Consider the following 25970-nt stretch of genomic DNA (forward strand, 5'->3'; position numbering starts at 1 on the left):
GAAAATGACTTAAACTAGACAGTAAAATGACCTCAATCTTCAGCTTCGAAGCAAGAGCCTCAATAACTTCAAGATCACCTACAATTGAAGCAATCTTTCTATCTGAAAATCATAGTTAGCCAAGACATACATATTAGAAAACATGATTATGATAAAATATTGTACAATAACTAAAACTGAGATACTTTTCTAACCTCTTCTGCCTGCAGCAACCCAATCTTTCATGCATATCAAAGCTTCAACCATTTCAGGATCAAGACGGCTACGGAAAGGATCAACAACACGTCCACCAGCGCTAAAAGCAGATTCAGAAGCGACGGTTGAGACTTGTACAGCTAGCAAATCACGAGCTATTTTTGACAGAACAGGATACTCATCGGTCTGGTTCTTCCACCATGCCAAGATATCAAACTGACCACTAAGCCTCAGAGGAGGATCTGCCATATACTTGTCCAGCTCATTCATATCATTAGCATCATGCCCACTAGACTCATATAAGAAGTTCTCTAGTTCATCATCTCCGCTGTCCACTAATAGGTCAGCTGTATCTATATCCTTAACATCATTTGACCCACGTTTAGGCCTCGAGGATGAAGGTTCAGCAGTAGCATAGAACTGGTACAGTTTCTTGATGACATCAACAAGTTCATCAACATAAACTTGAGGTGAGGTACCATGGAATTTTCTCATGTAGAACTCTATAAGCCTTTTCTTATATCTAGGATCTAGAAAGCAGGCAATAGCAAGTGTAGTGGATGATTTCTTCCAATATTTTTCGAACTTCGTACTCATAGAACTTGCCATTGCACTAATAGTGGTATCTTGACAAACTGACCATTCATGTAGTAAAATCTTTATCTCACAAAACCCTCTATAGAATAGATTTGCAGTGGGATATAAAGTTCGAGACAATAGTTCAGTGAGATCAAAGAATTTCTTCAAGCATTGGAACAGTTTAAATGCCATGACCCATTCACTAGGAGAAGGAGTGATTTTTTCATACCTACGGCGATCTGACGATTTTAGCCTCATGAATGCATTCTTGTAGTACAAAGCATCTCGAAGCATCAAATACGTGGAATTCCATCTGGTTGACACATCAAGTGAAAGGCCCTTGTTTGTATCCAATCCACACTCGGTTGCACGCTTCATGAGCTCCTCCCATTGCAATGGAGATCCTTTGACAGCAAGAACAAGTTGTCTAATATTCTCAATTGTGGGTGTGATTACACTCAAACCATCCCTAGCAACAAGGTTCAGTATGTGACAAGCACACCTCACATGGAAGAATATTCCATCACATATCAAAGACGTTGCACTAGCATTAGCCTTTAGATCAGAGATGATGTCTTTGACTGCTACTTCATTTGCTGATGCATTGTCCAAGGTCAGAGCAAACATTCTCTTGTCAATATACCACTTAACCATAAGTTCAGTAAATGTCTCCGACAGCTTTGTACCAGTATGACGGCCCTTTACATGCACAAAGTTAACAATCCTTTTCTGGATAGACCAATTGTCATCTATCCAATGTACAGTGACACACATATATGACTTGTTCTGATTTGAAGTCCACATGTCCATGGTGGCACTAAATCGGCAAGAGACAGATTTGAAGTAGTCATACAACCTTTCCTTTTCAGCTAAGAACATGTTCATAATTTCCTTCCTAATGGTAACCCGAGATCTGATTGGAAAGCTAGGACGCAGGGATTTGATGAACTCAACAAAATACTCATGCTCAGATATATTAAATGGGTACTCATGCATGACTATTGCTAGGTAAAACTTTCTCAAGCTAACCTCTTCATCATACCTATATGGTACCACAACAGTGATGTCTTTCTTCCCATCTTTTTCCACTTTGAGCTGCTGCTGGCCCTTCACTATACTATGTGCCACCCTCAGATGGGTCCAAAATCCAGTTGTTCCGTAATTACTCTCACATCTGCCCTTGTGCTTGCATCTTGGCCATTTGCAATGAGCCCAGACCTGAACATATGTCTTCCCATTATCCTCAATGACCACCCTCTTCTTGGTAAAGTACTGCCATACATCAGATGTGCACCTCTTTTGCCTCTTCCCACTGCGCTGATCATCTTCAGCAGGCACAGACTCATCACCCTCAATAATAATGGCATTTGCTGTATCTGTTCCTTGCAGACCTTGCTGTCCAACATTTCCATCACCAGCACCATTTCCACCACTGTCACTACCACTGCCGCCTATATCAGCTGCACCAGCACCACTGTCACTACCAATGCCACCTCCACTTAGCAAAGAAACCCCATCATCAGTTGCTGGACTAGATGCTGGAGTTGCACTAGACAGACACAAACCACTTGTTGACCTTGACATCATACATCCTGCGAGGAGAAATACATGAATAAGAACCAGAGACTATAAATACATGAATAACTTTGGTTGCACTAATATACTTGTATTCCTATGCAATTAGAAAACACGATCATATAGACCAGAGACCACCTGAGTAAAATATAGCTAGGTTGAGTAAAATATGAAAGTTTTTGGATTCTATGAGTAGCAATACAACTTCCTGAAGCAATTACAATTTACAAGGATAATACACCACCTGAGGTTGGAGTTGGAGTAGGAAGCATGGTGCTATGCACCACCACGGGTAGTGGCGGCTCCAGGATGAGCCGTCGCTTGGATCCCGACGAGCCAGCAGCAGAGGCGGCAGGACCCCCAGTCGGCGGCGACATTGCTCCGCCGATGGAGGACGACCGCCGGCCGTGGGAGCCTGGACGACCGCCGGCGGACGGGCGGGCGCAGGCAGACGGGCGGCCGGCCGGCCGCGGACGGGCGGGCGGCGTCGGACGGGCGGGCGCGCGGCGTCGTACGGCCGGGCGCCGGCGGCCGGACGGACGGGTGGCGGCGGACGGGCGGCGGCCGGACGGGCGGCGGCTCACGGGCGGCGGCCGGACGGGCGGCGGCTGACGGGCGGGCGGCCGGCCGCGGACGGGCGCGCGGCGTCGTACGGGCGGGCGCCGGCGGACGGACGGACGGGCGGCGGCGGACGGGCGGCGGCCGGACGGACGGGTTTGCGCTAGCGCTAGGGTTCGGCGGTTCGCGCTAGGCCTCGCGCAGTCGCGCACGCGCTAGAGTGCCTGAGCCTGACTGCCTCTGCCTGGTTGTGGATTGTTGGTGGGCTGGGCCGCGCGGCTGACTGCCTGGTTGTCGAAGTGTGCTGGGCTACAAGTTGAAATGGGCTGAAAATGAGATTTTGCTGTGCAAAATACGGGAATACCGCCGGTATTTTTCCTGCTAAATACGGGAACCGTGAATACGGTCGGGAGAACCCCTTAACTGATTTCGTTCCTGTTCCTGCCTAAAATACGGTGTCGGTTTCCTATTTTCTATTTTTCCTACAAAAACGATATCCGATCGGTTAATGCGGTATACGGTGTCGGTCGGTACGGGAATTTCCCGTACCGTTTTCAACCCGAGTTTAAACATCACATCCGCCCCCTCCTCTCACACAGCGACACGTGTCCACCCTTGCAGTGGAGCGCACGCGACATGCCTGCTCCACACGATGCTTCCTCAGATTGGATCAATCTCACCCGTTCTTCTATATTTGCACCAATCTCAAAAAATGGAAAATATTGATGATCAAACGATCCAGACCCGAGAGTTGTTTGGGCGTAGAAATTTAGCCCATAACGTCCAGCCCAACAGGCCCTCCTCCCGGGCCGCTTCCCCAGCTCAGGTTGAATGGTCGATAGAGCTTCCCGTCTGCGGCGGCCTTGCCGGAGATCTCTTCTGAGTTCTGACGCCCCTGTACCCGCGGCGACATCTCGTCCCACACCACCGGCTGGAGCTCCACCGCTCGACTCTCGGATTCTTCCGCCGCGCGCGCAAGTGCGGATCCTAGGCTCCCAGTGCAGAAGCAGTCCAGCAACTGCCGCCAAGGTCCCGTCCCGGCTTGTCGCGCGCGGCGCGCCGTCGCCGTGTGGCCGACGCCGACGGCAACCTCTGCCGCTGCATTGGCGTCGTCCCCGACTCCGCGCCGGAGGTAAAATCTCTGTTGAACTTATTAGGTTTCTTTGTGATCCTACTTGCTCCATAAGCAACAGTTGCAATTTGCAATACAGTAGTACGAGGAACTACTCCATTCCAACTTTCTTGGAGAGTCAAACTATATTATGTTTGACTAAAATTGTAGAGAGGATCATAAAGGTTTATGGTACCGAATAGATATACTATGAAAATATATTTAATGAAGAAACTATTGGTACTTATTTGGTATCATGAATATTAGTACTTTATTGTATAAATTTGGTCAAAGTTTGAGATGCTTTGACTCTCCAAGAAAGTTGGAACGACTTATAATTTAGAACGGAGGGAGTAGAAAGGAAAATGTTTCAACTTTCAAATGAAAAAGAGACTTTGTAGGAAGAACTCGGTCGAAGGTGAAAGCCTGCTAGTGCTAGATGCACTTGGCATAACTACATGTCGAACAAAGACGAAGCCCTTTCGAGGCCAATTAGCAAGGAACTGCAGGAACTTAATGCTAAATTGCCTTGGCTCGCCTACTCTGGCCAAGTAGCTTATCACTTATTTGGAAGAAGACCGAGTCTTTCTGGAAACACTAAACTTGGTAGCAAGTATTCGCACAAATCTCAAATTGCAAAGCATCACAAGTTGACCTGGCAGCATGCAACCATCAAGGTGTCAGAAAGTCATTGGAATGTTTCAGCGGTGGCTGTGAAGCTTGTCTCTAACAGCTTGCAGTTCTCTCAAAGCATCTCCGATTGGCGGGCGATCCGTCGGTGTCTCCTCTGAACACCTAATCCCAACTTGCAGAACTGAAGTGATGCAGGCCATTATCATTTCACTAATGATGCTTGAGTTGAAGTTGCTGGCTTCACCACCTTCCATCTCTGTTAGTAGCTGATGGTCTATGATAATAGCTGTGCTATGTGGTAGTGACATTTGAACATAACTTCGAAGCCCAATGGCTTCCCCAAAGTCATTATCTGTTGGCCTTTTTCCAGTGAACATCTCCAGTAACAGTATGCCATAGCTATAGACATCACCCTGGGTGGAGACCTCGTTGCCCAATCCATACTCTGAAACCAACCAAATTCCAAAAGGTGTTCTTTTGTAAGAAAGCGACCTTTTCAAGAATTTGGGTATGTAATAACATGTTTCTTGTAGTAGTATTCATTTCCAAGACTATGAAATTATTTGTTGTACTTACAGATAAGTGTGAAATTACTTATTTATTTTTCCCTTATTAGGAATTTACAAGTTTCAGCTATTTCCTGGTCCACTCTACGAAACTGAGTTTCATTTAATTTGTACTTATTTAAGCAAGTGAAATACTAAAAAAAAGCTTTAACTTATATAAAACCTAGCACTGCAAACTTTTATTAGAGGAGAATAGAGAGCTGTAGCAAATGGAACCACACCTGGAGCTGCATAACCAATTGATCCTCTCATTGATGCCCAACCACTTGATTTCTCCATGTCTTGATACAAAAACCTTGCAAGCCCAAAATCACCAACATGGGCGACCATGTCAGTATCCAGGAGAACATTGCTTGGCTTAAGATCACAATGAATAATTGGAGTCGGCTTATGTTGGTGAAGATAATCAAGTGAGGATGCCACATCAATTGCAATGTGTAGCCTTTCAATCAGATCTAGTGCCTTTTGTTCACCGTCCTCTGTAATATGTTGGTGCAGTTGTTGGTCTAAATTTCCATTAGGAAGAAACTCATACACAATGGCCATGAAGTCACGACCCTGAAAATCAGTACTTGAGCACACTGTCAATATCTTCACAAGGTTTCGGTGTCGAGCACATCTTAAAGTCTTGCATTCTGCGATAAAACTTTGAGACGCTCCACGTTGCATGAGGTTTATAACCTTGACAGCGACGAGTGCATGCTGTTCATTTCCTCTCATTCTACCTTTGTAGACTGAACCAAAGCTCCCAGCCCCAATGAGGTTCTCAGATGAAAAACCATTAGTTGCGTGGGCCAATTCAGCATAAGATACCCTCATGTGTTGTTCACCAATGACTGAGCTCTGTGGGTTTGCTTTTATTTTTTTATTCTTTCTGTATAATGAAGACAGTGCAAATACTAATGCTACAGAAACACAACCACTGCATATGGCAACTATTATGGCAAGTTTTTGCAATGGCTTCTTCGTGGAGTGGTTAGAGCAGGGTGGCAATTTCAGCTGAGGGTTACCACCACAAAGGCCATCATTTCCAGCGATCAAAGTCGCAGTTGCATTGAGAAATACCCCATCTTGTGGAACTGCACCTTGGAATTTGTTGAATGATAGATTCAATGAGGAAAGCCCTGGCAGGCTGCTAAGGATTTCAGGGATTGTCCCAGATAAATTATTGTAGGAAAGATCAAGCACCAGGAGGCCTCTTAGATTTCCAAGTGACAGTGGAATTGATCCTTGAAGGAGGTTTCCAGATGTATTGAGATATTCCAGGCTTCGACACTCGCCAATGGAGGCTGGAATCTCACCAGAAATCCTATTATTAGAGAAATCTAGATCGCCCAGATTTTTTAGATTTCCCAGTTCTGATGGCAAAGTTCCAGATAATGAATTGTGTGAAAGATCCATCGTAGCCGATAATGTTGACATGGAAAGTAGTTCTCTAGGTAACAAACCAGAAAGATTGTTGTGAGAAAGATCAATCGCTTCTAAAGGACAGTTGCTGAGACTAGAAGGAATAACTTCACTAATCATATTAGTACTAAGTCTAAGTCGAGTAAGTTTTGTTAGATTGCCAAGAGTTACTGGGATGGGTCCTGACAAAGCATTGTTTAATAAATATAATCGGTCCAACTTCTTGAGATTGCCAAACGATAATGGAATAGCACCTTTAAAAATATTATTACCCATGCTGAGGTAATTCAAATTGATTAGGTTCCCTATTCCTTCTGGTATTGCTCCAGTTAAATTGTTGTTTCCTATGGCCAAATATTCCAAACGTGTTGAGAGATTACCAATTGAATTTGGTAGCACGCCTTGGAGTTTGTTGTAAGAAAGACCCAACTCCAGCATATTGCTACAGTTAGTTAGACTAGTCAGGAAGCCCCAATCAGCGTCATTTGTTGCTTCAAATTGATTTCCTACAATCCTCACTACAGACAGATTTTTTTGTTGAGCTCCCAAACATTGGGGAATGGTTCCACGTAGGAAGTTCTTTACTGTTTGAATCATTTGAAGCATGGAAGCATTGCACAGGGATGATGGGAGCACGCCATGAAATTGATTATCTGATACAAGAAATTTTGTTAGTTTCGAAAGCTTGTTGCCAGTATTAGATGGAAAACCCCCAGTAAAGTTGTTTTGTTGTATGTTTAGAACTTGAAGAGAAGAGAGATTGAACAGCGAAGGTGGCAAAGAGCCTCCTATTTGATTAGTCATCAGATAAAGTCCAGTGAGTGCATGGAGCTTTCCAAGTGTATGGGGCATAGAACCTGAAAGATTGTTCTCAGAGAGAGAAAGGATTGTAAGCAACTCTAGATTTCCTACTGATTCTGAGATTTGACCCACCAGACCATTATGCTGCAAATCTATGATCTGTAGTGAAGTGAGGTTTCCTAACCAAGAAGGGATGGTTCCTTCAAGATGGTTTCGCGCCAGAATAAGATGCTCAATAGAAGATAGGCCTTGCAGTGGTGGGATGCTTCCTTCAATGTTATTGGTGGCAATACTAAGAAAGGTCAACGCTGAGAGGTTTCCAAGTGAATCGGGGATCATTCCTGAGAACTGGTTGGAGCTAAGTTGTAGAGTCTCAAGATCAGGGAGATTACCGAGCTCTTGTGGCAACATGCCATGGAAGTGGTTCCGTGAGAGGTGGAGTCGCCTCAAGTACGTGAGGTTGCCCAAAGCAGGGGTGATGGTGCCAACAAGGTTGAGCTCTTCGAGTCCCAGCTCCACCACATGGCCACGGCGGCGTCCCCTCAAGCCGCACGCCACGCCGTGCCACTGGCACATCGGAATGGACAGGTTGCCCCATGACGCAAGGGCTTGCGAAGGGTCACTCGTTATGAGTGATTTGAAGGAGATGAGCGCGAGCCGGTCGGTGATGCTGCTCGTGGAGATTGACAACGCTGGCACCACGAAACCTGCAGAAGATGTGAGGAACATGAAGGCGAGCAAGAACGACTCGCCGAGTAGCAACATTGCTGACAGTGGTGCTTGGGTGCTGGTGTGGTTACAGCCATTCGCATAAGGCAAGCTGAGCTTATTCTCAATATATAGTCAGGAGCTGCATTTTCCACTGGGTTCAATGTAAACCACCGATCATCAATTTACAAGTGGTCAACGACGTAAAAATCTGGTATTACTGAAATTTACATGTCTAGGCTGGTTACCGGTATTGTTTTGGTCTATTCTGGCTTGAAATTCTATCTTTTTTCCTCAAAATTTTCTGTTCGTTCAGTATTCAAAAGCATCAACACTATGACATCATAAAAAAATTGATATGCAGTCTATCACCCGGGTAACATTTTAACCGGTCAAGGCTGGTGTGCCTGCAGGCTATCACCCGGGTTTTTGGTTACTTGGTTCTGATGATCTGCTCACTGTTGAATTGTGTTCTTTGCGTGCGAGGCAAGTCATGTGATCGTGTCGACATCTCATATGAAGATTCTTAGAAATGGATCAGACTTGCAGCAGTTTAGTTGCCAAAGACTGTTTTGTAATCACTAGTCCATATTTTGTTTTGATGCAAATCTGCCACTTGGTCAACAAAGTAGGCTGGTCACCTACGTTTGATATTCTATTATCCTTGTGTCAACCGTGGTACAACTAACATTGCTATTTTTTATCATAATTTTGAAAGTAAGGTGTGAAACCATAGGTGTGTCAGTAAGTCAAGGAGTCAGAGGTATATGGAGTTTTCTGTAGACTGTATCAGTCGAATCACCATCAAAGTCAAGAAGTCAAGGTGGTAGGTATATACTAGACCCAGATGTCAATGCAAACTCAGCTTACCATTTTATCTTTATAAGAGCCAACGTAACTTTGCTTTTGAGAATGCAAGGAAAAATAGACAAAACGGTTATTTGCGTTACCAAAAAAAAATATTCTCTGAGTTTACCCAATGGTTGATTCTTGTTTAAAGCCAACAGACTTGTTTGTAGTCACTGACGAAAGGAGAAAAATATTATAAATTGTCATTGAAAAGAAAGTTTGCTATGATCTTTCATTGTTGGCCACTAATTCCAAATTTCCATCCTGCAGAATTGAAACGATGCGATGCTCCGTTACTTGCTGGTGCATCAGCAAGCAAAAGAGTACCAACTGGTTGCACAAAAGGTCGCTTCCTCACTTCGCTCTGTTGTACAGGAAAGAACGCAGTATTTGTTAGGTTTGTATCCGATTCTCACCATGATAGCACTGCTGTCAGCACCCTAACCCACTGACTGGCAGGTTCAGTTTCTTCTCGTGCTGCTTAGCTGATCGGATAGCTACCCGACTTCAATTTTCTTTTCCCGCCGTCAAGGATCCTGGACCAACTTGTCACCCTTAGTAATCTGGGAATTTTTTTTTTTTGATGTGTTCTTATCGTTTAGAGCAGGCACCGTACCGTGATGGCGTCAGGCACAGGCACTGAAGTTTGGTGGAGGCTATACGTTCGGAGCAACAAGCAAGGAAATCTGGTTTCAGATAATCACCAAAGGGAAACGGAACTACGTACTGCAAGATAGGCTGCAGCCGGCTAAGTATGCAGTGTATCTGAAACAAGTGGAGTTGTTCTTTTGAGATAAACATTCATTCAACTGACCCCAATCCTCCTTCTACCAACTACAATAATATCCTAGAAGATTCAACAAAATTTTGATATGGAGATGGAGGTGGGCGTGTGGCGACGCACCGATCAATTAACACGGACTTGAATCTTTAATTTGCCTGTCTTAAGGTGCACGATCCCATTTACAAACAGGATGGAGGCCACACTGCAGAACAATCCTTGCATCATGGTTTGATTACGTGCCGCTGCAGCCATACACCGCTGGGCTCGCGGCGGTGCCCACTCATCCTATGGCCGCAGAAGGATCTAATTTATGCCAGCATTTCTGAATCCTATACCAGAAAGTCTCTTTAGCGGCTCTAAAAGAGCATACTATGTTGTTGCTTCTCCAATAGTCCCCCATGTTGAGTTCACCACAAAATGTTGCCGCATCAGAGAGGAAAAATCTTCAAGCACCAACTTCGCGGTTTAAGTAGTCGACAAACATCCTCTTTGCGCTATCAGCATCAGTCGGCGGTGGTGGACCACTCAGGCTGTACTGCCCTGCCAGCTTGATGAAAGTTCGTCGCAGGCTTCGGAGCTCAGGCAGGCCAACAGATCTTTGAAGATTGATGTAACAATTAGTTAAGGATCTCAATTCAAACAGTAACAACCAAGCATGGCTGAAGTTTTCCCCACTTATTTGCATGTATAAATGCAGGAGAGGCAAATCCTTTAAAGCTAATATATGAAGTTGTGGAGCTAATTCTACATTGATACCATGTGCCGACTGGATAGCAAAGTTAAATATCAAAAACAACCTATGGATTTTTTAACTCACTGAGATGGCATTTGTATAAACTCGCATGATAATAAAAGGATATAGTTGGCAAGTTTGGTCCAATAGAAATCTTGTTCATGGCAAGCCCAAGACCACAGGATTGTGCTTCAACAACTGCATTCACCACCTCCTGCCAAGCGCAGCACGTTATCAAAGCGTGTAGATTTAAGACCAGCTACCAACCAAGACAACTGCTATTACCTGTGTTGCTTTGTCCATCTCATACAGGGAATTAGCCTCTGTTGTTCGCACCTGAAATATCAAGCCATTATGAAAACGCAATCTGATATCCAAAGTAACTGCCAAGATCCAGGAAAATGCAATTATGAAAATGTAACTGCCAAGATCCAGGAACAAAATTAACAGCATATGTCCATTTAAAACTGCCTTCTGTCACACACAGGAAAGGAAATATGGAAAGCACTTGATATCCTAAGTTAATTCACACGATGGAAGAGAAGCTGCCAGTTTCTTAGATTATTCCATTTTCATACGGCCAACTTCAATAACTATGATATATATCTTGGGCTGAACTAGTCCTGATATTGATACCACTGAACAAACTAGAAATAGTTGTCCAATCACGTTATCATACTGTGTAATAGGGAAGTTAGTCAGGCATGTTCAATCCAGTAGTAGATGACAACAGAAAATATTGAAAATTGTCACTTGTGCACAATGCACACCATTTTGTGCAGCAGGTTGTTGTCACACCTGCTCTAGGCTTAGGGTTTATGCTTGTTACAGGAAACCAAAGTATACAACATAACCATTCACATATTCTATGATTCCAACAACCACCGAACAGGCAAGATATAAGAAGTAACTGATCGTGCGCTAATGATGTTGATGTTCAATATAACCCTATTCACTTTTTTTCAGGGAACGCGCAGGAGAGTTGCGCATCATTAAATTAAGGAGTCAAAGAAGACTGACGCAACCCCTATTGGGGCAAAATTAATTACAAGGAGACTCGCCAAGGACCCATGAGTCCATGACTACAACCACTGACCAAATATCCATATTTAATTATTAAAAGTTTGGCACATGGCTCTAAGGATGACACCTGATGCACATAGAATACAAGCATTCACATAAACATTTTGAATTAGGATTCCAAATGTTACAATACCACACTGAATTATCAGAGTTGAGATTGAAATTTACAACATCATGCAGCTTCAGTAATCTTGATATTAATTTCAATTTCATTCTTATGACCATAATGTATACTTACAGTCTGAGTGGCTATTGTAGGTTGGAGAACTTTTACATCTCTAGTTTTTGAATCCACTTTCTTTGTCAAATATGACACAGCCTCGGCAATAACAGGAGCTGTTTCCACTATTTCATCTATTAAAAACAGTAGAGGAAACAGATTAACCAAATTGAATTATGTGCCAACCACAATGTAAACAAAATTGAGGCAATATGCGGTTGTGCATTGTCCTGTGTGCACATATTTTTAAGCTGCTGCAGAAGGAAACACCAAATTTTAAAAGCAGTTGACAAAGTTATTATAATCCACCTCTACCAAATGGAGCCGTACATATCATGTGTTTTCGAGAATTCAAAGCCATGCATGTACTGCTCCAGACAGTAACTGATGAATGTAGCCTTTGGGGTATGGATGGGGCAGCCAATCTTCAGGAATTCCTTGTTAGGTTGTTGTCCCCGCCTGCCTAGGCTGGGTTGGTTCTTCATGAGTGTGTGGGTGTGTGTTTTTGTACTCAGGTTTTGATCCTTAACCGGACTCGTTGTATGCTCTTTTCTCTCTTAATGAAATGACATGCAGCTCTCCTGCGTCGTTCGAGAAAAAAAATGGAGCCGTGCAGTTTTTTCTTTTTGATTTATTTAGCCTGTAATGGATGCCATAGAGTTTTTCAAAGCAAGAACTAATATAGTACAAGATTCTACTTATTGCTAAGGTAGCATGTGGATAATGTGTTTGACATGGATTGGAAGAGACGGAATATGAGGTGAGTTTAGAAACTGGAATATGAGATTTTGGTACCTTGCCACACTTAGAAATGACAAGTTTGGGACTATGGTTGAATTTTCATGACTGAAATTTTCAGGTAAGCAACCATTCTACTTTTTACAAAAAGCCCCTGCCAAATGGATAAATGGTGATGAATTCAAGACTAATAGTAATAGCAATTAAATTAATCACTTGAGAAGGTAGTGCAAATGCCTCGATGGGGCAAAAGGACAACCTTTGCCGCTGGCTCAAGAGCAACCGGACCAGGCTCAAGGGCAACTTTCGAAGGGGCTCTGATCTGGATGAGAACAAGAGTGCGCCACGTGTGTTAAAGGATGGCAAGGGTGTTTGGCAGCTAGTAGAAAAGAACCAGTGGCATCAGCAGCAATTAGTTGGAGGCTCATAAAACTTCAATAACCACGAGACAATGGCAGGAAGGAAAATGTACGCATATCCTCCTAAATAATGGGAACTGAGACACATTCCTCATGCCCCCATTCCGGAACCCGAATTCCCTTCCTAATCCCTAAGTTCAAGTACTGAATTAAATCTATCCTACTCAATAATTCGAATTTCCAGCATCCATTTCACACAATCCAAATGTCACCTGATCAATTGCCTTGTGCGGTCAATCAAAAAATGCACAGAAAGGGCCATGATGGCAGGAAACCAGTGTTTTAAATAGAGGGCTATAGGGGTGCTATGACCACTGCAGTAAGAAAGGTAAAATTGTATAAACACCCCCATAAGTCACTTCAAGTTTGACATTGCCCCCCATAAGTCATTTTGTTGCAAATACCCACCCACCTGCTTAATTTTGTTGCAAATACCACCCAGTGTGCTCAAATTTACCGAATCAACCTGTTTTTGCCGAGAGAGCAACTACAGGCTGAGGTAGCATAGTCAAACTTGCCCAAGTGCTTGCATTAGGTTCATTTACCATTTTGTATTGAAATTTTTTGTACAGATAGTGAAACTCAGTGTGACAGTTTAGTCTCTCATTAGCAATTCTTTTGTGTAATCTCCAAAAAAAAATTGTCGAGATTATACTTCTATAAGTATGTAATTTCGGTAAAGACCACATTGGCAGCTCGCTATTTTGAAAACATGTTGAATCAGTTAAGTTTGCACACACTGGGTGGGTATTTGCAACAAAATTAAGCATGTGGGTGGGTATTTGCAACAAAATGATTTATGGGGGGCAATGTCAAACTTGAAGTGGCTTATTGGGTTGTTTGTGCAATTTTACCCAGTAGAAATAGCGGGCTATAGAGGTGCTATAACAGTTTGAGAACCCTGCCGCTAAATCCTATAGCCCGCTACTTAAAACATTGCAGGAAACTAATAGTTTTGTGAGCTGCTAGTCTATGTTTCCATCCACAATGCACGTGACTGTAAATATTGTTCTCGATAACAACCAGTAACGAATGCTGAGTTCAAACGGTATATTTAAAATAACTACAAAAAGAAGAACATTTAGTATGGCATTGCTATCTACTAGTCCATATGGCACTAGTGTCTTTCATCGCTACTTGTCGTAGTGGAACTTGTGATGCTCTGAATGAACTTTAGAAAATTGTGCACATGACAATAGGAACAATAAAGACATAGTAATCCAGGGAGCAAACATTTGCATGGTTAAGACAAAAACAGGGCAGTGAAACGGCTAGAAATTTGACAGCATATGCAACAAGAGAAGAATTTTTTAGTTATTAACAACAGACAATGAGGATAACTAGTACAAGATCATGAGTAGAAGTTGATTTCTTTTTCTTTAATAAAAAGGAAGAGAGCCAGTTACCTCTAGATGGAAACAATTCAAAAAGAGGGGAATCCCAACGATTACGGCTATCTGGCTTCTCAAATCTGCTCACAAGATCTTCAAATCTGTCATCATTGAAGAAAAGAGAATGAGAGGGCAACTGTAACTGATTGTACACATAGCAGTACTTGGACAGTACTTGTGCTATTCACCCCCAGAAATCCAATATAGTAACTAAAGATTTTATAACCTATGAAATATGAGTCAGTTTAAAACAAGAATGTCAACATTATGTATTTATGTGACAAGTTAGTAGTTTGAGGTCAACCAGTTCCACAAGGATTAAATCTGACTTACATATTACTATCATATGCTCGTTCTTCTTTCTCCTGGCGGTTGCTGTTCCATTCCCTACAATGGTCCACTTCTGTATCACAAAAAAGCTGAAAAATAAAAGAGAAAGTATAAAGGAAATCACTTTCTAATGTATCATTTATTACTGAACTGTACAAAGTGCAATAAAGTTTCCAAGCTTTCCTATAGGTGCTCTTGGACAAAAATATCATACAGAACATAGTCATGCATTCCAACTTGTCCTATGTGTTGAATTAAATGAAATCCTCTTTGTAACTTTATTTAGGTGAGTTAGGTGAGGGCCATGAGGCTGTCTTATAACATAACTTAGGTGATGCTCCAACAAATATCAACATTCAAGGCTAGTCTGAAAAGGTAGCTCATCATGCAAGCAATACTGTTATTCGACTCTTATATTAACTAAATCCATTGGAACACATAGTGTCATCTACAACTCCAGCTTGTTTGTATTATGCTAGCACAACCAATATTCTAATATGAAAAATAATAATAAGTAAATAAACAAGAGAGCAGGTGGCTACCACACAATATCTTACTCCAGATGCACGCGCAAGACACCACAGCTCATATCGGTACCCCTGCATATTATCAGGTGAAAGTCAATTGTCTATACCTAAGCTACATACCTATACATAATACTTACATACCTATACACAATAATTATTGCAAGACCATAATGCATTTGAAGGCATCACAACTATAAAATGACGTGACACAAATTGCAGAATCTATTTTACATCACAAGTAATGTGACAATCAATAGAATAGTTTGGATGTAGCAATAACAAAGGAAGTCATCCTACAGACCACTACAGTTGCAACTGAGTGTCGCATCACCGATTTCAATGAATGCCAGTCAATCGAATTAGCATGTAGCAACATTTGCAACTAGATTATCACACTTGTTCATGTGACATTCATAGGAGATGAATGATGTATAGTTATGAGACTTCTTAGAGAATGCTTGAGCTGAAGCAAAATAATCCACCAGAAAAGGAGGTTCATCACATTTGCTACATGATTATTTGATTTACTAGCTTAAGTATACTACAATCATAATAGAAAAAAAAATCAGCTTATGCTGACAGAACTTTAATATTAATCTATAGTTCTATTATTTATGGCAGAAATTGTGAGCATACCATAATGATAGAAAGCAAATTCAAAGCTTATATTACAGATATAAAGATAAAAGGGTCCAAATCCGGGCAATAACCAGCAGCTACCATGCTGGAAATTCCAACAGGTACCAAGAGAAAACAATTCTGATGAAAGTGTGCAATTTAAAGCTTTTCCTTTCTATTGTTATGCTGTACTAAACTGGCTATATAATTTTCTTTTACAAGTAGAAGACAGCCGAAAGTTTCAAAAAATATATGAGCAGGATTAAACTGGTAACCATCCAGTAACCTCCATAAACCAGTTGATTACCAGATTGCTGGTCAGGGTAACTTTCAACATGTCTTCGGCAACCATGATTGTCACAGTGATGAGGAGTAAAAGTGAACTATAAGACAGACTGACACTCTGACAGATAAGATGAAGACTGTAAAACTGTATTATTAGTTGACAACTGATTACTCACTACAGATTTGCGAAAATAGGATGAAGAATTTGATACTGCCCTCACCTTAATATTGTTCAAAGAGTCGACAATAATTATGCTGTCACGTGACACGGACCTGTCAACTTCTGATCTAAGAACTCCTCTCAAGTTTTTCTCGACAACCATATCTAAGAAGGGAACAAACAACTATGATCAGAAAGAAACATGCTCATCAAAGGGACAAAAAATATAAGTGAACAGTAGCATCAATACAAGTGCACAATTAAGACACATAATAGTCAGTACCTTTGTAGCTATCATTGCGTCCAAGATGGAGTGATGACTCGTCAATGATACGGACAGTAAGGTCAGTTGAGGAGGAGCGCAGCGCAGCAGCAAGGCAAGCAGCAGCTGCTGATTTGCCGCTGCATGGCTGCCCACACATCACAACGAGTGCCATGGAAGATGTAGAAACCTTGAGAGATGGAAGGGGGGAAATTTCAGCCATACATAAACAATTCGCATAAAAATAAATACACACCGAAGTGAACAGACAGATGATTCACTTCCCATCTCGATCTGACTCTAAAACAAGTTATATTGAAACAACCATGCTGCGTATGGAGTTCAAGGTAGTACTGAAAGAAGATTTGGGGTGACGGCAGGCACAGTCCCGGTTCAATGAACCCGGACTGTCCCTGCACCGCCGGCCCCCGGCAATGGCGCCGCCCACAACCGCCCTCCACCCCGCCATTGGCTAACAGGAATTCGCTCGCCCCCGCCGTCGGCCCTTCCCGCAGGACGTAGTCCGCCACCTCGCCAAACTCGATCCGCCGCCGCCGCCGCCGCTACACGCTCCTGGAGCAGCCCGCTGCCCATGGAACCCTACCCCGACAACCACGAACCCGAAACCCTAACCCTGACCCAGACACAACCATGCCTCCGACAGAGGGAGGAGGAGGACTCACCTCGTCGCCGGCCGTCTACCACTACCCACCACAGCTGGACGAGCACGAATCGGCGGAAGAGAGCAAGAGGGAGCGGCTGAGCTCGGACGGAGAAGGCGCGGCTGTGCCACTGTGGGTGGACCGTGGGCGTAAGGTTGACTGCAAAGTGCACGTACGGAGGTGTAAACGCTTCCACGCCTAGAAACTGCGCTTTCCCACGAAATAAACGTCCGCGTATTGATTAAAATAACCATAAACTTCGACGCACTTTTCATACATGACATCAAATATAAATATTAAACAACTAAATTTACAGTAGGCAATAAAATGCAAGAATAACTTGTTCTATCTATCTCAGATGACAATGCATGTCATTTGAAAAATCCACCACAAAATCATAGCATATGCTAACAAACATATCATCAATATTACTCATTCTATTTGATGTGTATGTTCGGCATTTAGATCATAAATATTATAGCATATCTGAGCACCATGGATATCCTATCCATCAGAAGTGTATGTCCAGCATTTAGATGATAAATATTACAGTATATCCGAGCACCATGAATATTGTATCTATCCGGCATATGGAACACTACCACAGTATTCTCAGCTATCAAACAGCCCAGGTGGTAGCTAGAAATACTGTTCTAAATAAGCATCAAAATCAACATTTCATGATGATGTTACACAATTTGAGCAATAAATCTGACAAAATCATTCTAAAGACTAGTAAAGCATATAGACGATAAAGCTCATGAATTAGAGTTTGGTCACCGAAGCTGAAGCGAGCACAAAAACTGGCTGCAACTAGTAGAGGCAAAATACATATGAACTCCACTGCTCGTGCATCCTAAACTGGGCTGCAAAACGGAAACAGTTCAGACTTTAGCGTGTCTCCTGGTGAGTAAAAAATGATATGCAAGTGATCTATTTATTTTTAGGTAAGGTCAGATAAAAAAGATGCAGTAACCTCATGAATTTCTTTAGAAGTAGAAGTATAATACGACTTTACATATGGAATATCTAGCTGATGCATATACCAATATGGAAACTTAGATTAGCAGGTTAATTAGTGAATATCTGTTAGAGGTCTACCTGCTAGATAATATAAACATGTGACCTGCATTCCTAGACAAGATAGTATGTGGTGGTTCTAACATTTGATATGGTGTGTCTTTTCATTCTCAGACATCATTTTTCAATTGACTACTTCCAGAAGTTGAAGAGCAATCCACTCTACAAACCGAAGTGTAATATAAGGTGCTAATGTCCCATTATGAGTACAAAGGATAATTGCTTCTTATGTACATCTAAGCACAAAGCTAAAGATACTCAAAGTAGAGGCAAAAGTAGAAGCAAGTAAAATGGTGCAGGGAACTACCTGGGCTGACCAACAGCACCTGCACCGCCGTCACTGTCACCATTGTCATCTCTAGCTTCCTCACCAAAGTCACTAGTGAATAATTTCTTAGTAACTTTTTGTAAGGGGATTGGCTAGACCTGTAAGTATAGTTATAAATTTTGTGCGTAATAACCAAGTGACAAGCAATAAAACAGGTTGTTGATAGGGATATAACATTTTCTTTGTAATGCTTTTCCGTGTCTTTGTAGAAGAATCACCAAGTGCATCTTCAGAAGCTAGAGTCTTGGCCTGCGGCAAGAAATGCCAAAATCAGCAATTAAGTCTACTGAAGACAAATCATTATCTTAGGATGCTAAGACATGGTCTATTTAGAGTATCAAATCGTTTCATATGTACTGATAACATACTGAACTAAGCTATCTATTTGTGATATGAATTAATATTGAAGCTGTAGTTTATTGTGGTGGATAGAAACATAGAGAGATCAGTGTTTATCTATCTCGCATGAAATTTCTAGGTGCAGTTGGAATGGTAGCAAGGAGCAAATTACCTCATCGCGAGGATTGTTCCTCACACTCTGGGGAGTCTCTTGTCGCACAGAAGTAGGAATAGCTGTTTTAGTTGGTGTGGTGCTTGAGGCGAGGCTAGCTTCAAAAGTACGAGGAGGCAATGAGGATAGAGTTAAGGGAGGACTTTTTCGAGGACTGTTCTTGTGGCGCACTAGGGACAGTCCCAAAAGTCCTCGCCGTGGTTCGGGTTTTTTAATGTCTAGTTTGAAAAGATCCGGTGTGTCATTTAGATGTTTTCATAGATTATGATTGATTTTTAGACATCGGGCATAGTTCGGAGGTGGGGTGAGGGCGGGAGGGTAACGTTCTAACGATTGAGTCTATGATAAATAGAATAATTTGAGTTATCTAAATACTGGGGCCTGAAAGTACGGAACGCCGTAGTTGTGGCATAAACCAAACGGCTAGCGAGAGAACATGGCAAAATTCGACAAACTACGGTCGTCCTATGTTTGATGTAAAGCTGCCGCCGCACTGTGAATTCTAAAACTAGCTACTCAGTTGGCCCTTTTGCCTTTCTTATGCTCTGTTCCTTCTGGTTGAGTTCCCCTTCACTCATTCATACCTGACTTGCCCTGTTCTCAACTTCCCATAGAAGCAAAAATTGAGGGTCGCTACCATTTCGTTCGAAGTGATCGCTCACGAATGCTACAGATATCAAGTTACAAAAGTTAAGCTTATGGCTCCCACCTCAACAGTCGATGGGTTAAAAGGTTTGATTTGTTCTATTCCATTTTTTGTCAACCTTACGCGCCAATACGGTTAGAAGAGATCCAATTGCAGAACCATAGACTCGAAGAAATTTAACCTCAAGTTCATTGCATATTTGCATTAACTAATGCCTGTACAACTTAACTGGCATATCATGTATACATGGGTCAGACTATCGTCTATCTCAACCTCAAGCATTGCCCGGTGGACTCATGGAACTTCACTACCGCCATGGAATACTCCCATGGGATTAACAGATTACAGATGGGTAGAACTCAAATCGAATTTAAAATCGCACGCTGTATCATGGATTCACTTTTAGTTTTTGGACCGTCGAAAGCGTCCAGGAATTTGGACACCAGACAGCTGGCAAGTTCAGATGTCGCAGTCATGGCTTATGGTACATGGCTGGTTGGTCTGGTAACTTAGTTGAGCTCTCTGGTTCATTCTTGACGTTGCCTGGCTCATCGATGGCCATCGCATTGGCATCTGCCTGCTACAATTGAATCAAGAGAAAAGGACACCTTTGGTTAGTTGCTGGGTGTAAATCATGGTAAAGAAATGCAAGTCTTGAGATTTTCCAAGATGTTATCATTTAACGGGTATTGTAGACAATACTCACAGGAGCTTGCTTGGAGGAACCAATGTCTTCTGCCATGGGTTCCAGTCCTCTATGTTCAGATGTAACTCTGCCACCATCCTGCAGGATGCAAAATCAATAAGGTGATAATCACACTTAGTCTAGAGAAGTGAAGTGCAAAAGCAAATGCAAAATACCTGAACTTTGGTGTCACTTTCACCAAATTCTCTCTTAACTCTTATCCCTAGAATGTTGCTCCTCCTACAATAAATAAGTGACATGAGAAAGGGCACAAAGGATCAGAATCATGATGAAAAAGCAAAACAAAATGAAACCAATACCATCAAAGACAGATTGAGAGAGAAACAAACCTTGTTGACTCTTCCACAGCCTTGTGGTCATCCACTTCCATATCAGAATCAGGATCGTGCCTTTCATCTGGATCCACTTGATCTTCATCTGGCTGTATATCAAACATACAGGTACCAAAAATTTAATCAGCTTTTGACTCGACACTTCCAAAACATGATCAGGGCAAAATTCAAACAGAACTAGATCGCACACAAAATTTAATTTCTGATAGCACAACTACATAGCAAGCATTTGAAACAGTGTTACAGTATTCAATTAGGTAGGTGAAGACTTGAAGGGTCAAACAAACCAAAATAAGTTGTGTTTGTGTGTTGTGGTGCGTTGGTTCTCTTTTATTTTATTCTGTCACTTGATGGCCACCCCCTTCTCCTCCTCCGGCTGCTCTCTGATGTGTTGTGTTTGTGTGTTAGTGGTGCGTTGGTTCTCTTTTATTTATTCTGTCACTTGATGTCACTGATTTTTATCCTCTTCTTTCATTCAATGGTACACAACTCTTTTGCTTATTCGAGAACAAAAATTATAACCATCCAATAAGTTGTTTAATCTTGGCATGAACCTGTGTTCAATTTGGCATGTTAAAGTTTTACCAAGCCTAAGATTCAGGCTGGTTGAGGCCGTGGACCATAGTGCTACGCCTGAGATAATAGCATCAGAATGTGCTTCAGATAAACAGAACATTCCGTCACAAAATTCACAGTAACCATGGTGAGTCCCTGGAACACAAACATAGAAGAAAACGCAGATAGAAGAAATCAAGAAAAATGGTGGAAATATCTTGGCATGCAACCTCAAATGAGAAAACAACAATTTTATAAAAACAGACCTACTATTCCTTATAAAAGGAACAGGTGCCCTAACTAGGGGGGTGGAGGATTTGATTCCAGTAACTGATTTAAAGCATAAGAATAACATATATGGTTCATCTAGTTCTCATCAGAATAATATGGCTCCAGCTACTAATTTGCTTTTAGGTATCTGCATCTACAAACAGAAACCACATATCTAGTTCTCATCAGAATAACCATGCGGGAAAGCATCCCAACCATGTTTAGTCATATTCTTGTTCAGATCAAATAGCATCACACAACTAACTTGCTGCTTATAATAGGATGCTCAGTTGCTCACCTCAGGCAACTCTGTGTCAGGAGGCCGCTCTTGAAACTGGACACTAGGAGCATGCCGAAGTTTTGAAAGATTATCCAGAAGTTTGCTTCTAATATCATCCAGTTGGTGTCGTGTATTTTTGTTCTCCATGTTACTTGGTGCAACATGAAGAGTGTAATCTGGACCGAAGTATTCATAGTACTCGTTGACAGGCATCTTGTCTTCAAGCTCCTGACCAAGAGCAACTCCCGTCTGCACAAAGAATTTTTATTAACAAAAATATACTGGATGAACAAACAGCAGGTACCATTAAAAAACTCGAAAGGACACAAATATACCGTTGCAACATCTGCAATCCAAAATTTTGAAGATCAGAAGCACAAGCCAAGCGACCTATGGGTTAGTTTATTTCTGTATCTGCTAATCCACTCTAAGCTTGATAATAAGAGTAAGCTTTGCTAAGAAGGCTAGCTAATTCTTTATATAATTTGAGGAACACGCGTTCTGTTATTCCGTATGCTCATACACACATCTAGCCTCTTAACAAACATATGCATTTCAGCAAGAGAACATGTACAGGCATTTAATCATGCATTACCTGTATTGCTCAAAAGTCAGACCATGGGTATTCTATGAACTAAATTGTTAACAGAAAGTGTGCACTGATGTGAAACATAAGATTCTAGCCTGCCTTTCCCTATCATAAATAATGTTAACCAACTCGCATAGGTAATGCAGCACACAGGAACAAGAATTCAAGAAATTGAGCATTTAATTAGATCATCATACCTCGTAACACCAGCACCGTGCAACATTTCTGATGGTATATCCACCACCACCGAGAAGCAGCAATGGAACGTTGAAAGACCTCATGTATTTGACACATTCTGCATGACCTTTGATAGAGAGATTGAAGCAGCCTAGCCTATCTCCAGACAAGGAATCAGCACCACACTGAAGCACAACTGCACCAGGGCGGAAAACCTCCATAACCTTGCCCATGATCGGCTTGAACAGGGACTGATAGCTTTCATCATCAATCCCATCATCCAGAGGGACATTCAGAGAGTAGTACTTCCCCTTTGAGTGGCCGATGTCACGGATATCCCCTGTTCCAGGGAAATAATCCCCAAACTTGTGGAACGAGACGGTCATGACCCTGTCTGTTGTGTAGAAAGCCTCCTCGACTCCGTCTCCATGGTGGATATCGATATCGACATACAGAACTCTCTGTAAATTTAAGCTATCACATATTAAGCACACCAATGATTAACTTTGATCTGACAAAGCATGTATTATGTACAAATCATCAACCAAAATGAGTGACGATGGAAATGGGGGAAAAATTGATCTAGCTACATCTGGGCCTAATCTAACCCAAACGGCACAAACTCATCACCAAGTAACTTTATAGATAGTTTTTGACCGAAAGTAACTTTATAGAATTACCCATCAGCAAGCAACTTCGTAGAATTAATCCACCAATCACTACACGGAAACATAATAACAAATCGAAACACCTAACCAATCGAGCCCAGCAAAGCAAACCAACCAGGGGCACGGAGGAGAGGGAAGAATCGTCCTCACCTCGTGGTGCTTGAGGAGCTCGAGTATGGCGAGCACGATGTCGTTGACGTAGCAGAAGCCCGACGCCTCGCACTTCTTCGCGTGGTGCAGGCCCCCCGACCAGTTGATTGCGATGTCGTGGCCGTGGTTGAGCTTGACTGCCCCTCCGACGGAGGCGCCGGCGTAGGTCTGGCAGAAGCTGTAGAGGCCGTCGAAGACGGGGCAGTCCTCGCCGACGTTGAAGCGCTTGAGGAGGCGGATCTGGTCCTGCTGCGTCTCGGGCGTGACGGAGCGGAGGAAGTTGATGTAGTCGTCGGCGTGGAAGCGGCAGAGGTCGCGGTCGCGGGCGGGGTTGGGGCGGTAGACCTGCATCTGGTTGAGGAGGCCGTAGCGGGCGAGCAGCGAGTGCGTCATCCGGATGCGGTGCGGCTTCATCGGGTGCCCCTGCCCGTAGTAGTAGTTGCCAACCTCCGGGTCGTAGAAGTAGCACACGCGCCGCTTCTGCCCGTCGGGGCCGACCGACGGCAGCGAGTTGCCGCCGGAGCCCGCCGACGAGAGGTCCATCGCCGCCGCCGCTGGGGATTTGGGGTTTGTAGGAGCGGGATGTTCTCTCTCTCTCTTTGTGGATGCGGGAGCCGGGAGGGGAGCCTTTGTTTTGTTGAGGAAGAAAACAGGAGGGTCGATGGGGGAGGAGGATTTTATACGAACGGGAGAAAATCGGAGAAGGGGCTAGAAAGCAAAAGCGAGGTAGGCGACGGCAATTGTGAAACGAGGGGCGCAGATTGATCTTTGGGTCATTTTGAAATATATGCAATGTTTATCAGAAACAAATAATGATTATTTGATCAGCAGAAAGAATATATAACAATCAGTCACATACGGCATACCCCGCAATGTGGTGGGAATATTATGGGCGAAAAACAAGTGGACCCAATTTATTATCGTGTCATCATCGGGACCCAGCAACCTATTTTATTTGCTATTATTTATGACACAAAAAGCTTAGTGTTTGTTTGGCATAAAAATACATTCTAAAATGACCTCTATAGAACGGAAGCCGTTTTGTAAAAATAATCGGCAAAAATTAGTTATTAGAAGTAACATGGTAATTTTAGTGATAATTGGACCTCTTTTATAAAATTTCGGCTCACGGGAGCATGTGAAAAGTGAAAAGAATGGCTTGGCAGGCTTATTGTCATTGAAGAAGCCGTTTTGCTACAGTAAGGAATATTCTAAGTACATGCGTCAAAATAAAATTTATCACATACTCCTATATATAAGAGATACAATTTTTTCCCCGAAGTCAGCCGGAACCTATTTTTTTATAATTTTTTTTTATTTTAGACCCATTTAATTTGCACCTACGGGGAGTCGAACCCAGCTTTTCTAGGTGCTACTCAGGTGCTCTAACCATTAGCCTAGAGACGCTTTGACAAGGTAATATTTTGTACAGAATAATCCAAAGTCTGCAGGCTAAAAAAATATACACCATGTTCTCGAAGGGAAGACTCCAAACCCCACAAGCAATCGATCCGGTGCCCCTAGAGCTCATGCTCATCACCATCTCTACAGAACTCCACGTTAGCTTCTTTTTCTAAATGACATTTATTTATATAGAGAACAAAAATATGCAGAAAATAGTAGTGTAAGTAGATGTTGTACTCAATAAATATGGAAAATATGACATAAAAATCCAAAATAAGTATTACTAATTCGTCAACTCCTGCGAGCAATCTTAGTTGGTCTAATTTTGTTAGCATTTTGATTACTAAAAGTGTATATATATATACGAACCCACTTTATCATAAAAAGATATATCATAAACACATACATTTGAGTAGAGCGATTAAGGATAGCTATCCAAGCGAAAAGGATCTCTAGATTAATGTTTAGAGCACCTGAATAGCATCCAGTTCGATTTTTCGTGAATTAAAAAGAATAGATTGGGGTTTCTGATGACTAGCTATCCAACACTCAGGCAATGCAATAGGGTTGATTCCCGTAACACATGGGGGCTTTTATGCACAAAGTTATAAGATGTGGCAGCGACAGGGTCGTCCTCCTGAGTCCTATTGTGGCGCGGGCTGGCTTCGTTGACCAGTTTTGACCCCGGTCAAGACCGATCTGCCCCGTCGGTCTAGGATCTGATGGCCGCAGCAGCGTCTGGCGTTCTGGTCACCGGCAGCAGCTGGTTTCCGGCTTTCCGCGCCGCCGGGCGGGGAAAACAGCGGGGGGCGTGACCGGCCTCTAACCAGATTTGAGCGAAGGTGCAGGTAATCGGACGGAGTTCGCTCCAGGCGGTAGAAAGCGATGTTGCGAATTCATCTGGGCAGGTATCGTCGCCGGCCGTTGAACGACGGCGGCGCCACTTCGGCAAAGCACCGCGAGGACTTGGGAGCGAGAGAAGTACAGGGGCTCGGCGGAGAGCTTCACCACCTGGTGATCAACTCCGGTGTCGGGTTGTTGTCGGCGGAACGGGTCTTCGGCGGCGGCGGCGGCGATTAG

At 42.8% G+C, this 25970-nt stretch overlaps 3 protein-coding genes and 1 long non-coding RNA gene across 5 annotated transcripts; 1 reads left to right on the plus strand and 3 right to left on the minus strand.

Annotated features, from left to right (window-relative positions):
* Positions 1–3675: 3675 nt before the first annotated feature.
* LOC117847455 (uncharacterized) lies at positions 3676–9916 on the plus strand. The gene is made up of 2 exons (XR_004638631.2): positions 3676–4039; positions 9253–9916. It is a non-coding gene; the product is annotated as an uncharacterized lncRNA (long non-coding RNA).
* LOC117847436 (uncharacterized) lies at positions 4434–8662 on the minus strand. The gene is made up of 2 exons (XM_034728655.2): positions 5439–8662; positions 4434–5096 (listed from the first exon to the last, which is right to left on the minus strand). The coding sequence occupies exons 1-2, from the start codon at positions 8188–8190 to the stop codon at positions 4720–4722; spliced, it is 3129 nt and encodes a 1042-aa protein (XP_034584546.1). The 5' UTR covers positions 8191–8662; the 3' UTR covers positions 4434–4719.
* On the minus strand, positions 9894–17378 carry LOC117847446 (protein KTI12 homolog). The gene is made up of 10 exons (XM_072290386.1): positions 17216–17378; positions 16554–16722; positions 16332–16435; positions 15223–15279; positions 14684–14769; positions 14366–14451; positions 11821–11936; positions 10785–10835; positions 10625–10713; positions 9894–10374 (listed from the first exon to the last, which is right to left on the minus strand). Exons 2-10 carry the CDS (start codon positions 16705–16707, stop codon positions 10212–10214), a joined length of 906 nt encoding a protein of 301 aa, XP_072146487.1. The 5' UTR covers positions 16708–16722; positions 17216–17378; the 3' UTR covers positions 9894–10211.
* A 2556-nt stretch (positions 17379–19934) lies between these two features.
* Positions 19935–24135, minus strand: LOC117858606 (probable histone deacetylase 19). Of its 2 annotated transcripts, none has more exons than XM_034741721.2 (7): positions 23487–24135; positions 22689–23129; positions 21921–22151; positions 20795–20886; positions 20621–20684; positions 20466–20543; positions 19935–20336 (listed from the first exon to the last, which is right to left on the minus strand). In XM_034741721.2, exons 1-7 carry the CDS (start codon positions 24027–24029, stop codon positions 20232–20234), a joined length of 1554 nt encoding a protein of 517 aa, XP_034597612.1. In that variant the 5' UTR covers positions 24030–24135; the 3' UTR covers positions 19935–20231. The 2 variants fall into 2 exon arrangements, with proteins under 2 accessions (XP_034597612.1, XP_034597603.1); XM_034741712.2 differs by having other exon boundaries at positions 19935–20339.
* Between the last annotated feature and the right edge of the window lie 1835 nt (positions 24136–25970).

This window comes from Setaria viridis, chromosome 1 (genome assembly GCF_005286985.2).
Source record: "Setaria viridis chromosome 1, Setaria_viridis_v4.0, whole genome shotgun sequence".
Classification (NCBI taxonomy): domain Eukaryota; kingdom Viridiplantae; phylum Streptophyta; class Magnoliopsida; order Poales; family Poaceae; genus Setaria; species Setaria viridis.

Bases quoted from the DNA above. Each gene is read 5' to 3' on its own strand.
- LOC117847436 (XM_034728655.2), bottom strand. From the start codon at position 8,190: ATGTTGCTACTCGGCGAGTCGTTCTTGCTCGCCTTCATGTTCCTCACA. The intron at 5,097-5,438 runs GTGTGGTTCCAT...GGTTGGTTTCAG, and splicing joins AATTGGTTATGCAGCTCCAG to AGTATGGATTGGGCAACGAG.
- LOC117847446 (XM_072290386.1), bottom strand. From the start codon at position 16,707: ATGGCACTCGTTGTGATGTGTGGGCAGCCATGCAGCGGCAAATCAGCA. The intron at 10,714-10,784 runs GTAATAGCAGTT...TGCGCTTGGCAG, and splicing joins AGATGGACAAAGCAACACAG to GAGGTGGTGAATGCAGTTGT. The intron at 10,375-10,624 runs ATCCTTTTATTA...TAATTGTTACAT, and splicing joins GGACCAAACTTGCCAACTAT to CAATCTTCAAAGATCTGTTG.
- LOC117858606 (XM_034741712.2), bottom strand. From the start codon at position 24,029: ATGGACCTCTCGTCGGCGGGCTCCGGCGGCAACTCGCTGCCGTCGGTC. The intron at 22,152-22,688 runs GTATGATGATCT...TTCTTTGTGCAG, and splicing joins CACGGTGCTGGTGTTACGAG to ACGGGAGTTGCTCTTGGTCA. The intron at 20,340-20,465 runs GTGAGTATTGTC...ATTCAATTGTAG, and splicing joins GTTCCTCCAAGCAAGCTCCT to CAGGCAGATGCCAATGCGAT.